Here is a 15128-nt window from a genome sequence, read left to right on the forward strand (position 1 = left end):
ACATCTAAAGTAGTTCATGTTTGGCAGTGAATAAGCGTTTTTGTTACTTAAAAAAAAAAAAAAAAAAAACTGACCGAAGGAGCTGACTTCCTCAGTTGCCCTGACAGAAACATTTCGTAGTATCTTTGTAGGCACTGCCACTAACACGACCCTGCGCCGTAACTCCCCGTTACGTCATGATCCCTGGTTGGGGGCGGAGTGAGCCCCTCGGGGTTATCCAATCAGATAGAAGCTTCCCAAAAGGCTGAAGATGGCGGCGATGAGAAACCCGCTGCAGAATGTAAGATGCTCTTTTAATCACAATAACAACAACAGCAGCAACAGCAGTGAGCCCCTCGGGGTTATCCAATCAGATAGAAGCTTCCCAAAAGGCTGAAGATGGCGGCGATGAGAAACCCGCTGCAGAATGTAAGATGCTCTTTTAATCACAATAACAACAACAGCAGCAACAGCAAGGAGAACACATCGCTTGTGTATAGGGATGCAATTCAGTACTGACACAGGGGCTTGACTGCTGAGAGTCCATAAACTAGGGCTCGCTTGCTGTGTGTGGAGTGGATTTGAAGGCGAGAGCTTTCCTTCTTTCTTTTGCTAGTGCCGCTGGATTGGAAACACACAAAGGAAGTACAAACTGAATTACACTGTTGGATCGCGCTTGTCGGATCTGGGGAGTTAAACGCATCTTAAACGCGGGCTTTTACCATCATGTATTTTTTAACTGGCTGGCCCAGGAGACTACTGTGTCCTTTGAAAAGTGAAGAGAAACCGTTTCACATCCAGCCAGACTCCCATAGAGTTTTCTTCGCAGTGTTGTCACAAACTCAGATCAGCATCTGGTACAGCCGGGTAAGTGCAATGCGGTACTGTATGTAAAATACATGTTTACTTGTATTTGTATTGTATTTAGGGCGATTTGGCCTTTGATGTTAAGTTGTGTACTTTGATTGCCGCGTCACCCACTTCACCAAGTGTACTACTACGTTTAAAGAGACAGTATCGGTAATTTCGTAATAAAGTCTACCTAGAACTTCAGTTCAACATTATCTAAACTGTACAGGTGTCATGCCGAACATATTGCTAAAGCGGATAGGTTAAGTTTCTACCAATTTATTCCTGACAAGGATCCGATCAGAGTATGCCAGGTTGTCATAACTCAAGTCCTGGTTATCTGAATGTGAGTGCTTGACCTCAAGCTTAATTTGGGAGGGTGGATGGATGGGCTTTAACCATTTTTACTGTGAATAATTTCGCTGTAGCGTTAAATAAAAATAGCACGCCACGAAGACCTCCCGGTTTACTGGAACTACCTTGACCTACTCTGCCCTGTACGTTTGTTTTGTGTATTTATCACACTCAATGTGAGATGGTGCTAGTTCCCTTCAGCTCACATCTGACGTGAAGTCCCGTCGTGTGGTTTTCAGTAGTACTGTTGCAGGGGTAGTCAATTATTTTTTGTCAAGGTCCGAATTTGTTGGTCAAGGTCCAGAGAAACATTTTTAGCACCGCACCTGTCCCACTAACACGCAGGCCTGTGTATATACAAAAATATAAATAACTTAAACTGCTATTTTATAGGACTACCTTTATTTTTAGCTTTCTGATTCAGTGGTCTTTAATTGCTGGCTTATGAAGGCTGATTTTCCCTTCCTGCCGAGAAAGAAAGGCATATTTTTCTTCTGCATGCAAAAACTTAGTCAGGCAATGGCAAAAGCAACGGAAAGTGCTGTGTCTCACAGTAATGAACAGCTGGTAGGTCTCTTGAAAACAGCTTATTTTAAAGCAACACCAATGTGAATGATGATGCATATTATATATATATTATATATATATATATATATATATATATATATATATATCAATATATAGATACTATATATATATTCATCTATATATCCGTCATAATGTGCCTGGACACCGTACACATGCAAGTTTTTTGGAAACCCCCCCACACAAAAATGAAATACAAGCCCTACATCTACAACAGCAACGTCAGGAAATGTAACTCTCCATTTTCCAGATTACTCTTGAAGAGACTTTGTTTGCTTTGAAATGAAGCAGTAGTCCTGTGGAGATTAACTACATTGTGATTTCACTCTTGAAGCTTCAGGTTGGAATAAGTGAAATGGCCTGTTAAAGCAACAAGGAAGGCCAGAATGCTAATACTAGTGCCATCCCTCAAAAATGCTTGAAGTTCTTCTGCTTTTTGGCAAGGCATTTTTTGCAGAAATTCTTCAACTCTAACTCTGAATTAGATATTTTCAATCTTGGCACTTTTAGGACCATTAATTGTTAGTTATAAATATATTTGATGATACAATGCCATTTATTCTGATTAGCCATACTTGTGAGTATACTGATAGTAAGGTGTTTATGTGCAAGAGTTAAACTGGACCTCATCCTGTATAGTTGTAAACTCAGTTTTGTTCTGTTGGTGAAAGGATCTTTTCCACGGGGGAAAACTCATAGCCCCCAGGGTCTGTAATTGTTAAACAAGGGTGTAAACTGGTTAAACCAATCCAGTTTATTCCAATTTTATAGTTTACCTTCAGAATTGTAGACTACTGGTTTAGTATTTAGTGTTTTTTATGGAATTATAATTAGTTTACAGAAGACTACCAGAGTGTTTAGTAAACAAGCATTATAACCCCTGGCCATTATTAATGTTTTTTTCCCCACAGCTTTGCCCTGTTTTATAGTGTGGTCCAGGGAATGCATTACTGTACAACCTCCTGCACAATCCCTGATAGGCTACATAGCTAACATATGCGACTGTACTAGTACATTATTGCATTGCCTTTTTTTTCTCAAAGTGTTAGCAATATTAGCTGATGCAGCGAATTGGCAAATATTACAGACTGTTTTTTGTAGGCAGTAATAAGCCAAAGGAGATTGGTTTAATAAAAAGGCACAGCAATAGAATCAACAAAAGCAAAATCCCATAAAGACCAAAAGGACAGCCAGCCATTTTACTCAATCAGGCACCCCCCCCCCACTGTTCTTAATATTAAAGGAGACCAAATGCTCCAGAACCAATCAGGTTTTTAAATTTATACATCAGAATCATTTGTTTGGTATTGCTTAAAAGACCATTTTTTTACTGGGTTCCCCAGCTAACTAACTTGCAAACTTTATTGCAAACTGTGCATGCTCTGCTGGCCGTGGCAGAAGACATAAGCTCTAGGGAAGTGAAGTGAAGTCTTGCTTTCGTTACATATCTTAAAACTGCATCAACATAATATCAAATTTCACTCAGGGGGATCTCCTTTTTTTTTCTATTTATTTATTTATTTATTTATTTATTTTTTTAAACATATTTAGTGTGATCAGCTAGTATTAAGGAGTTCTGTTACTTTGTTGGTATCCGCTGAGAGACAAGAGACACAGATGGTTGTATTTGAAAACGCCACTCGGGCGTCCAGGTTTTAGTAATGATCAGACAGGCAAGTGAAGTGATATGATACCAGCGATGGTATCCCTAGTGCAGAAGGACACACAGGTGTACATACGAATACAAACCAAAAAACTGTACAAAAACTAGAAAACAAAAGGTGGCCAAGCTCAGGCCCTGTGCTTCTCCCGCTGCACAGGGGGTTCCCGCACCAGGAACCTTCTTCCTAACACAAATAATATAAACTGCAGTGGGATTAAAATTCCCCTAAATGAGTCCCTAAATTTAAAGTGTTTATCCAAGTCTGTACTTGGGGATAACCCACAAAGCTGACCCTGGTTGCAGACACAGTTGTGAGGATTCTTCCCCTTCACCTTCGCCTTCAGGAAGAAAGCCCAAACAAAAGAACCAAGGGCTGGCTTTCCAGACCCTTTTTAAAAGTAGGTGGTCAGTGTGGGTCAATCAAGACCTGGCCACCTGCTGCGCAGTCGGATTCAATTAGGCAGGGAGTGAAGTCTAACCTCCATAGTCCTGTCATATCTAGCACATACTGTAAGTTACAAAATAAAATGTTTGTATAAATCAAGCAAAACTCTTATTTATCAACCCAAACAAAAATACCTTATTTACAAGGCAGGCATCATCCTTGCTACAGTACCCAACATCAGAGCTACCATGAATTCTGCAAATTAACAAGCACCCAGTAGACCCTTAAACATGCTGTAGCAGTATTGTAACTACAGTGCAGCCAAATAGACAACGAATAAAGAACCATTAAACTTCTCTAAGACATTTTCTTCTGTCAGGAAACACAGTTGCTTATGCTTGGGAAGCAGTCAGCAAGAAAGCCTGAAGTGGATTTCAGCAAAACACACAGCCGTACACAGGAGGTCATGTGAAAGGAATGCAATCGGTATACCATGCGTGTGTAAAGAATGCGGGTACCCACATCCATGAGAGCCTTGTATGGGGCATACAATTGAACAGTATTTGCAAGTGTAACTGCCACAAAAAATAAATTGGATACTGAAACACTACTGGCCACAAGCATTACATACAGTAGTGTCAACTAAAAACCGTGCACATCTGTGGTTGTGTAACAGGACGGAGCAGAGACTGGGATTTGCACTGGCGACCAAAGAACCTCACCAACAGAATCGTAACATAGTTTGCATGACATGTTGTCGTTATGTACAGAAGGAATGTTATTTGTTTATCCTTGTGCTGTATTTAATATCAGTTACCAACCCTGTTACCAATATTGTTATATAGGCCTACCTGGGATGGCTGATTTAAATTTTTTTTTAATCGTTTTTTTTTTTTTTTTTTTTTTTTTTTTTTTATAATTTGTCAAGGAAAATACATGAACTGTATGTTTTAGAAAGCTTTTATTAACACAACTCTTACTGTTTAGGAGCTAAACCTCATCCTCTCTATGAACCCATTTGCATTGGATTCAATGCTTTGAAAAGGTAAACCAGCTTTGCTGCCTTTTCTGTGCCAGGGCGATTCCTCAACTTTGACTGCACCAATCCGTAAGATAAGACACGCTCCACACCAGCAGAGGAAGCTACTGCTGACAAAAACTGGTGCAGTGAGACTTTCGTTATCTTTATGCGTCTTCTACCACTTAGATGCTGACACACATTCTGTCACCTCCTCTGTAAATTTGAAGGCTTGAAATGGACGGGACTTGGCTTGGAACCTCATGATGACTGGGATGAGTAAGAAGCATTTTTTGTTAACGTACTCAATCGCTATATTTTTTTCCTTCTCAGAGCTGGTGTTATCACTTGGTTGTGACCAACTTCTTGTCTACCTTTTTGATTGAAGTTGTAGGAAGTTATTCAAGGTATTCAGAATTGTGTGGTTTTCCAGAGGTATCTGCTATGTCTACCAAGTGCACTTGGCCGTCATCTGTTGTCACAGTAACACGTGGATGGGCTCATTGTGAACATTGGACCATCCATCCAAAGCAAGACACACACTTTTCCTTGCAATTAATCAGCACACTTCTTGTTTTCTTTGTAATATACGATGGGAAGGAACTTGTCTGCAATGTCTTTTCTGGAGGGAGGAATATAGCCAGGTCGCCGTATTCTTGCCATCTTTTGGAAGTGGGGATGATCCACCAAACAAAAGGGGAGAATTGGTAGCAAATACCATTGTAGTGACTTGCTCATCAAGCTCAGCCTTTTGCATTGAAGTAGTTTTCATTACAAAACTGTCTAAGAGTGACATCTTCCTGGTGCTTGTGGGGTGCGATGGTCTTTTAAAAGATGTAAATGATGTTGAAAGCCTTGCTGAACCCGATGGACCTGTTAGATTAAATGCTGTGGTTGATGCCAGAGCAGCATTATTTCTCCGAAATTATAAAGAAATAACATTTCCCAATTTAGTGTAGAAAAATAAGAAAAAATAATAGCAAAAATACCAGCTCTGTTTTTCCTTGTCAATTTTAAGAACTTAGAGGAGCTCAAAATTAGTTTAACTTTTAGTTTAAAAATAATTTTAACTTTAATAAAGTAGCATAATAAAACCAACTCTATTAGACCTTGAATTTGTACTGTAGTTCATTTCCAAATGTTTTCAGAAAATATTACAGCTGTCGGTTAAAATTTGCATGACATTTCATTAAAGTTCCATTTTAAAATCACGAAAAATACCAAATGCATTTGACTTTAGTCTGATTTTTAATTGCAGGTGGTTGTAAAATTATTTGAACAGTAACATTTAAAAAATCATTGGAAACACTGACTTCTTGTAGATTAACACTTTTATGTTTGACCTGACAAACTCTGTGATGTTTAGTTGTTTTAGAAGTTATTTTGTAAACAAACAATTTTTCAGGCCAGTATGATCCCAGATATTTATTCATGTAACTTTGTATACATTAAGACAGTTTTCAGGTGGTCTTTTCATTTATATTTGTATTACTATTGTTATTATTATGTCTAGAAATTGTTTGTACTTGTCTGAAGAGATGTTGATAAAAAGGCTTATAAAAATCTGTGCTAGGCTTAGGTAAGAGACTCATTTTCTCTGCAAGTAACAACCTCTTTCTAAAAATGTACAATAGTTATACTAAATTCTGCACTACCCTTCAACTTATTTTTTGTGTTATAAAATTGAAAAATAACTATAATCTAAGTACTGTATACCTCAGTTTATTACTGTACTTTGAAATATTTTGCATATACACATACATATTGCATTGCATAATAATGGAGAGTAAATTAATCATATTCCAATTTGCTTTATTTATGTATTCATGTAAGATTTATTTGGTTTGGTATGTAATTATTCAAACAACCATTTGCATCATCCCAAGTGTTAAATTTACAGTTTTTTTGAGGTAAAGCTACAACTGCAGTAACATTAAAAATTGTCCATAATTTGAAAAAATTTAAAAAAATCTGATTGAAATTTAAAAAGTAATAAAAAAAAAAAAAAAAAAAAAAATCACCAACCCTGAGGCCTACTTGTGTAACCCTGTTATATTAACAAGATCTTTAGCTCCAGGGAGTCAGTCAGCAATTCCCAGTAGATTCAGCATCTGGCTATTTCTGCCGACTCTGTCAATATATAGTACAATAGCCTAGGACAAACCGCTGGTGTTTGCACAGTACACCCTCGCTATAAAGAACCTGTTGGGGTCCAGGCATTTTCTTCGTTTTATCTGGGGGTTTGTTTTAGCGAAAGGGCAATCAGAATGAACGGTAACCTGTTGGAGTAAATTAATGAGATGAGATTGTGAATAAAGGTAGAATTGTGTGTACCTGTTTGTCTCATGTATGCAGTATTCTGCCTTTGCTTTATCCTAGTCGTTAAAGAATTAAAACGCAGTACAGAAAGCACAAATCCCAAATTAAAGCTGAACATTCATTCAAAATCACTCTGATATGAATCGTTCCAAAGTGCCACAAATCTTAATCCAACATGCAAGAAGAGTTTTTATTCCAGATCAACCTGACATGAAAATTTTGACATGAAAAGTTAATCAGATCCGTTTTTTTTGTTGTTTTTTCTTAATTGGTTTTGCTTTGCTGGCATGGTTGCTGAACAAGCCAAAAAAAAGTGCTTTTTGACAGACATGCCAGCGTCACTCCTCTTTCCAAACGATCAATATAGTTTCCAGCTTTGTTGCAACATAAACACAGTGTGCACTTTTATGAAGACAGAAGAGTTGACTTCACTGTGGAGGTGGCACCCCGTGCATACAGACCGGGGATGTTGACAGTGTGTGTTTTATATTATCTTTTTTAGTTAGTTTTTTTTTTACTTGGGGTCCAGTGGCCAGGTTCGTTCTAGCCGAAGGTTCGTTATATTGAAGGGCGTTATGGAGGGTATACTGTGTGACATTTTCCCACACAGCACACTGTAGCTTCTATATATGTATTTATTTTGATCCTGTAAATTGTAACAGCTTTAATTCAATGATTCTGAGCATTCAGGAAATCACAGCTTGACAATGAGACTGTGTCTGCCACAGCAAGCCGGCAGCAAAGTCTGCAGGAAGCTTGCACTGCAAACAATGTGTGAGTGCAGTTCCCAGCCAAAATCGAGCTCATTCTGATTTATGAGCATCAGAAAAAAATCGCAGCTGGATAAGACTGTAAATGTAAGAATGTTTGAATCATCTGCTTTACCACAGTCATGATTTGCAGCACGATACTGACGACCACTGACATTTAAACTGTACACAGCGCTCCGGTAGGGGATGGGTTGTGGCTAAAACATAAAGTACACCGCAAACTGAGTGCACACTGTACATACTAAGTGTAGCTTTTAAACTGGACTCTATGAATGATCACTTTGAAAATCTGACAGAAGCCCTGCTTTGCAAGGTTTCCCTGCTGGCTTAGATTCGCACCCACACTCCATGGTTGAAAAACGTGCCTCATCTTGCTGTAGCTAGATATTTCAGGCAAGATGGTATTAAATGGTATTACTGTTGTTGATCTAATGATCTTAATACCACCACTCCTGGTACCTTTTCTAAAATGCACCTCTCGTTACTGTAGTTTTGTAAATGTGGGTCCTCGCTTAAGGTACAGAACAGATGTCAGCTGCATAACAGGAAACGATTACATAGTAAATTTTCTGCCTACGGAAATAACTATGCAGAAGTGGGCAGGTGTGTGACATACCACATGCTGCACAGCTATTAAATGCTTGCTGGCAACAGCAGTCTGGTGCCTGTAGTTATTTTCATTCTCATTGTTTTGTGGTGATATACTGGAGCAGCCAGGTCAGAACAAGTTCAAGAATCATGCACTCCTTAATGAGTCTGGTGAACCCCCACTGCATCATGTTTCTCCTGGCTGCAGCACAACTGTACTTGCAGATTGACCTGTTGTGTTCAGAAAGAAGGCAAGATCTAGATCAGGGGTCTGGTCCTGGAGAGCCCTTATCCAGCAGGTTTTATAGTTGTCTTTACATCATCAGTGACTAAAGATTTGGAACACCTCTTAATGTTGACTAATTCAGTCAGTAATTGGTTCAATTATGTAACTGAGAGTGGTTGAAATGAAAACCAGCAGCCACAGTAGCTCTCTAGGGCCAGGGTTAGAGATCCCTGATCTAGACAATGAAAGGTCTAAAATTCATCCACCATTTGCATTAAAATCATCCCTCACTGGTGCTAAACATACTTGACAGTAAAGAATGCACTGAAGAGCCTCACATTTACTGTTACTGATCTCGGTGCAGAGTCCGTTTATAACAATAGAATCAACACTTGCCTGTGCATCTGATAAAGTCTCAAGTTTCAAGATGCACAGTATGCAGCGTATAACAGCTTGGTCTTCATTTTTGATATCTAATTTTTTTTTTTTTTTCTTAAATGTTCCTTGCATACATGTATTTTAAATGCATAAATAAATTAGAAAACATGTCAGTCATGTATCTGTTGATGCATATTGGACATTTGGTTGTATGTTAAATCTGTGTGATGGGATTTTAGTACTTTTAGTACAGTACTGTGCTTGTTTGTTTTATTATTCTTTTCTCATGGTGGGTGTGTAATACCCTGACTTACGTCTTTGTTAACCAGGCTGTGCTATTCACTGTGGCCAGTTTTGCATGGTGTAGTAGTCTCTTCCATCCTGGCTGTTGGAAAACATGGATCGAGAATTGATTAGCAGTTTGCTACACACGTGGACTGGCAGAGCTATACTGGTGTTCTTTTCTGAAAAGAGACTAATATTGCAGATAGCAGACTGTTTGGTTCAAATTGCTTGTACTGCTAACAGTTGATAGACACGTTGCGTCTACAAGCTTCTTGCCCAACATTGACTGCAAGCTAACGAGATAACAATGCTGTGGACCAGAAGGGGCCAGGCTCTAAGACTTCAGAGAGATCGAAAGAGATAATGCCACTGGGATCAAAGGGTCTCAAGAAGATAACAAAAGCCAGATGTATGGACCTTTTGGTCACCAGGGAGCTGAAGAATGGGTTGTCACACTAGACTGGTGACAGAATAATGTGTTGTGCCTTTGCTATTGGTTAAGTGTCAGAGAAAGAGGAGGTAGACCATCTATACAGAAGGATATTTAATATCATGCAAACATTGTAAGGAAGAGTATTCTGTTTGTCCTGTACCTGGGACCAGACTCCCTGCATATTTCAATAAACCTAACTGATTGAAGAAAAGGACTCTGTGCATTTTCTTGAATCTACTTAATCACCATCATTTTTTAAAGTACTTCACTGGCACTGGTGGTACAGTGTCTAAATTGGGTCACCCTGCTGTGGATCAGAGCCAACTGCTGTGATCTGACTGTAGCGTATTGGTGGTTCTGCTACGGTGCTACATCAAACAGGAATTTAGCTACGTTTTTTATTTCAAAAAAATAATTAGATACTCCATAAATGTTCATGAAGAGTTATTTTTATACCACATAAATAAAAGGTGTGAATTTTTTTTCCCACAATGATGTGCTGTTCATTTACTCATGTCATCTGTTTCAAATGAAATGTTTGTTACCTGAAGATTATTCAGGTTTCTTAGAAATGGGTGGGTAGTGGGGCAGGTTAGGTTTAGATTTTTTTCAAAGCAAACCAAAAATATTACCTTCCTGAAATTTTGCACAGACGAAGCCGAGACGTTGACCTCATTTTCTGATTTTTATTTTTGTGGTTTCAACCCAAAGTCAAATTTTAAGGTTTAACTTCCTTTTGTTTTCTTTCAAACAATTGTTTAATTTGATGAATTTTCCATGCGATTTCCAATAAAATGTCACCCACAAGTCTGTAGCACAAACCATTTTGAGTGAAAGCTTGGTTAACGTTAAGGGTGGTAACCAGCAACCACATTTTGACCTCTGTAACATTGACCCTTAACATTGACCCGTTGACCTGTTTGCCTAAAACCACCATAAAAACCAAATTTGGTGTAAATTGGAGATGGTAGGGTTATTTGTCATGGAATGACCCCCGTGTTAATTTATGTTTGCGCAAAAGAGTTTGAGGTTGAACTAATTTTAAAGAATTCATTGTTGTTTACTATACTATGTGTTTTGTGGCCAGAACCCATATAAAAATCCAAAAACACTGTAGTTTCCAATGGCATACTACATTACATGCTATAGCAAGCTTAAATGTTTTTGGATAGTACTGTAGAATTTTCATTAGTATTGTTAATATTAAAAAGGAAAAAAAAATATGGTGGGCTCTTTTATGTGATGTTGTAGTTGCAAGGTGGGGCTGTGTTAGGCGCAACACTAACAGCCCTACACAAAACAGTACCCATAGTCCCACAGTACCGATAGCCACTATGGGTACTACTGTCAGCGAGACTGCATACAGTGATGAGTATGATGGTAAAGGGGACATTTTAAATTTGCTTATTATTTGCTTATTATTGCAGCAGTCGAAAGTAGAAGCCACAATTCCCTTTTTGAAAGCTTTGTTTTGTTTTTAGCCTCATGACCTTGGTGGACTGAGCAATTGTTGCCATTGGATTCAAAAGAAGCAGAAATCAGCATTGAGAAGTATGGAATTTATTGCCGTTCAATCCTGTGATTTTTTAAGAAATAAAAAATAAATGAAAATGAATTATGCCCAACAAGAAGGGTAATTTGCTCGTGGTAACTGTTTGTCGTCCATCTGTCTCTGCCTGTGACACTTTTACGTGGTGAAAATGACAACTGGCTTCTTTTTGCACAAATCTTTACCACTCTTACCATACACTCCTAGTCTCATTGATTGATTGGGCTGTAATCCGATAACTTTATGCAAATATTTTGATCAGTACAAGCACACTTTCATGTTCTTACTTTTGTGATTGGGAAGACCCACTAGTTAAGTAAGTAACTATTCATTGAGGACAGCAGCTGGACATGTTAACTTACAGGAGGGAGTGGGTGAAAGCTGGACCAAAAAATAAAAAATAAAATAAAACCATGCAAAACATTTCAAACTGTGCCCAGCAATTACCTTGTCTCTGGAGTCTGTATAATTTGAGGATGCATATGATTTTGTAAACTGCAAGTAGCAATTTATTTTAAAAGAAGATATTCCCTCAAAAAAAACCATAGAAGACATAAGATACATCTGTTGTTGCATAAGGTGTAGGCTACATCAAATAAGGTTTGAAATGGACCCATCAGGTCGACTCCAAGCATCCTGGTTCGGTAACAGTGGTGGATTGCAACATACCTGCAGGTTTTACATTCACAACTGGGAATGAGGATAATAAAGAGGTGCTAGTCTTTCTGGCTAAGTTTGTGCGGTTAAGCTTTATCTCGCTTGCCCAAACGATCAACAATAGCCTTTTCTAATTTGAACACAGCCTCTAATGTAAACTCTTCAGTTTGCTTAAAACATGTTCGCACCTGCTCTCTGAATATTTCTTCCTGATTTAAAGCTGCTTGTTTGAGCTTGATGTAAGTCCTACTCTACGTTACTTATATGTTCATTTATGGTTTGTATTCTGTTTCACTCGGTCCAACTCTATACACAATTAACCAAGTCCCCCTCATCTTCACTCTCTGGATCACTTAGATATAAAAGACTAAGACCAAATAATCTATTTGACCCCTCCTAGTCACAAAAGGTGCATTTATGTCAATAAAAGCACCAGGGTCTGAATAGTCAGTAACAGCAATAGGAAAGTGTGTGTTGGAATCTGAAGCCATGATGGACAAAATTGCACTGGTGCAAAAAGAGAAAGGAAGTATTGTAAACAGTGGAATTGATCCCCTTATAGGCCACCAATCTGTCTAGTTTGAAACACTAAGGCCAATCTAAGTGTATTCTTATAAAAAGCAAGATAAGTAAGAATCTTTTAAAGGAAGTCTTAACCAAACCAGCTGACATTAAAAGAAGAGATGAATCCACGGTTCTAAACAAACTATCCTTTAATGCACCCCAGTGCATGGAAATATACAGTTGTAGTTATATACCCCAGTGGAAACATACAATTTCTAGACATTTGTCAAACAAATAATTATAGGAACAATCTTTTGTAACAAGTTTTGCTTTTCTGGATGAGGAAAAAAAGTTTTTTGCCTTTTGTACATAGTTATTAAAATGTAGCCAGCGTATTGGATTGTAATTCAGCAGCACGCTATGCTCCTCACTTCCCGTTTCACACAACGTTGCGAATCTGAGGTTATTAGAGGGCTGCAAAAAAGGATACATTTTGACCTTTGATGGTTCGGAACACATTAGCGAAGGAAGGTTCGAACCTTTCGATGGTACTAATTTGTATTATTTACTGGTGACATCACCATAGCTGCTTGTTTATATTTGATTTTAGATCCTATTATTTTACAGGTAAGCCATGTAAATGGAATAAAACATTCACATGTATTTTAAAGATATGTTATATATTTATTTATAATTTAAATAAAAATACACGTTGTTTATTTACACAGAATTGATGCTGCTTGCGAGTCAGCTTGCATTGCAGCAGCACTAACTGCAGTGTCTGGGCATTTAACAAAAAAAAAAAAATCCCAAACAGCAGACATAAACTGTACAATGCTTTGAATTAAGAAATTTGCCTCTGATTAACACGAGCGGGAGGGACGGACGGTGCTCAGTTTTTTCGAGATTAAAATGTGTTTGCATATATTTTGTATGTTTCAAACATATCCTACCATAGCACTTCTCTTACACTGTCTTGTATACTAGGTGTTCAGTAGATATTTTACTGAAGCACTATAACCGCAAGACAGTATCTACCGCCCCAGTGCTTTGGATAATATACCCTGCTATATAGTTGCTACGTATAATGATTTGGTTGGATTTTAATACAATTTTTCTTTAAGTAATATGCATTCTAAAAATAAAATTATCAGATTGTGCATGCGAGTGACATTTCATGTGTGATTTATGGTATTCACACATTGTCAAATGATTTCTGTTACAGAAAAAAAAAACAACATACAGTGCGTGAATGCCGCCTAACGAACCTTCGAAGGTTTAAAACAACCTTTGAATTCCTGTCTAGCGAACTAACCTTGTTCTTCAGTGTGTTCCGCCAGGACTCGAGCACTGCTGTTTGTAGACATTCATGTTCGGTAAATTGTCGGGTGAGCTGTGCAATACTTCTCAAACTTGTATGCATGTTAACAGCTTACCGAGGTATTTTTTTGTTTTCATTTTAAAGAATCGCTCATTGTTTTCTATTGGTTTAAATAATTATTGTTTATAGGTATTGTGGCAAGTTGTTGGGAACTCTGTTGTTTTATGAAAACTCCAGTCTGGCTGAGGACGTGACCGCTGATTACCTATTGCTGTTGTTTTCTTATTATTTGCTTATTTACGATTACCAATCCTTTTCTCTTTCTTTACTGTATTTATTTGGTTATTTATCTAAATTACTGACCTTCCCCTCTATTTAAATCAGCATCTTATTTTATACGCCCTGTGTTTCGATTAGCATTATTAATTATTGAATGTGCCTTTTGCACAGTAACTTGACAAAAGTGCAAACCCACCACGGCCTGCATGTACTGGAGACGCAGGAATTGATCACACTGTTTGATTTTACCTGGGGATTTGATATTTGTTTACACATGTATTTTGCATTGGTGTTTTTATGGTTTTATATTTGTTTTCTTTGTTCACATTTTATTTCTTTGTGTAGTTATCACATTTCCTGTGTGTCCTTTTCCATGCTGTCCATGGTGTGCTTGTCTTTGTTTAGTTTTAGTCTCTGTAGAGTATAATTTGTCTCTCTACAGACCCTAAATACTTGGTGTTTCTTTTTGAACTTCAACCTCACCTGTTCAACTAGAAACCTTCTCTCTAATTCTAACTTTTTTCTGATACATTAGAGTCCTGTGGTGCTCTTATCATAAACTGCTTCGTAAAAGGCAATTTTAAACAACGCTTGTGACTATTGACTTTCATCTAATTAAAGGGGCTTGTGTGAAGGAACCCATATCTTGATCATGACTTAGAAGCCCCCTACCTCACTACATAAACAAGGGTTGGCGTAGTTTTTGTGGTGTATTTGACTACATTTGAAAGAGTATTCAACTTTAAATTTCCCCTGTCCTAACCACGGCAGACGCTACAAAATGTAAGTTTTATTGGAGGGAAACTGCTGCAGTAATTAAGACTGGCATTGTTTTAAAAAAAAAAAAATAAACAAAAAAAAAAAGTTTCATTTGTTGGGGGTGGGGGAACCTATTTGAAATATTGGTGCTTTAAGTGCTTACTTCAGCTGACATAGATCACTATAAAGAAGCTACCAGTGCCCAGTATTTTTGCTGTCTACTGAAT

At 37.8% G+C, this 15128-nt stretch overlaps 1 protein-coding gene across 2 annotated transcripts in view; it reads left to right on the plus strand.

Annotated features, from left to right (window-relative positions):
• Positions 1-372: 372 nt before the first annotated feature.
• Positions 373-15128, plus strand: part of LOC121297964 (guanine nucleotide exchange factor subunit RIC1-like) — a 119739-nt gene continuing 104983 nt past the window's right edge. For both annotated transcript variants that reach the window (XM_041224630.1, XM_041224619.1), the window contains exon 1: positions 373-846. In XM_041224630.1, coding sequence (XP_041080564.1) covers positions 706-846 — 141 coding nt within the window. In that variant the 5' untranslated portion in view covers positions 373-705. The remainder of the gene's footprint in view (positions 847-15128) is intronic.

Source organism: Polyodon spathula, chromosome 2 (assembly GCF_017654505.1).
Source record: "Polyodon spathula isolate WHYD16114869_AA chromosome 2, ASM1765450v1, whole genome shotgun sequence".
In the NCBI taxonomy this organism is placed as follows: domain Eukaryota; kingdom Metazoa; phylum Chordata; class Actinopteri; order Acipenseriformes; family Polyodontidae; genus Polyodon; species Polyodon spathula.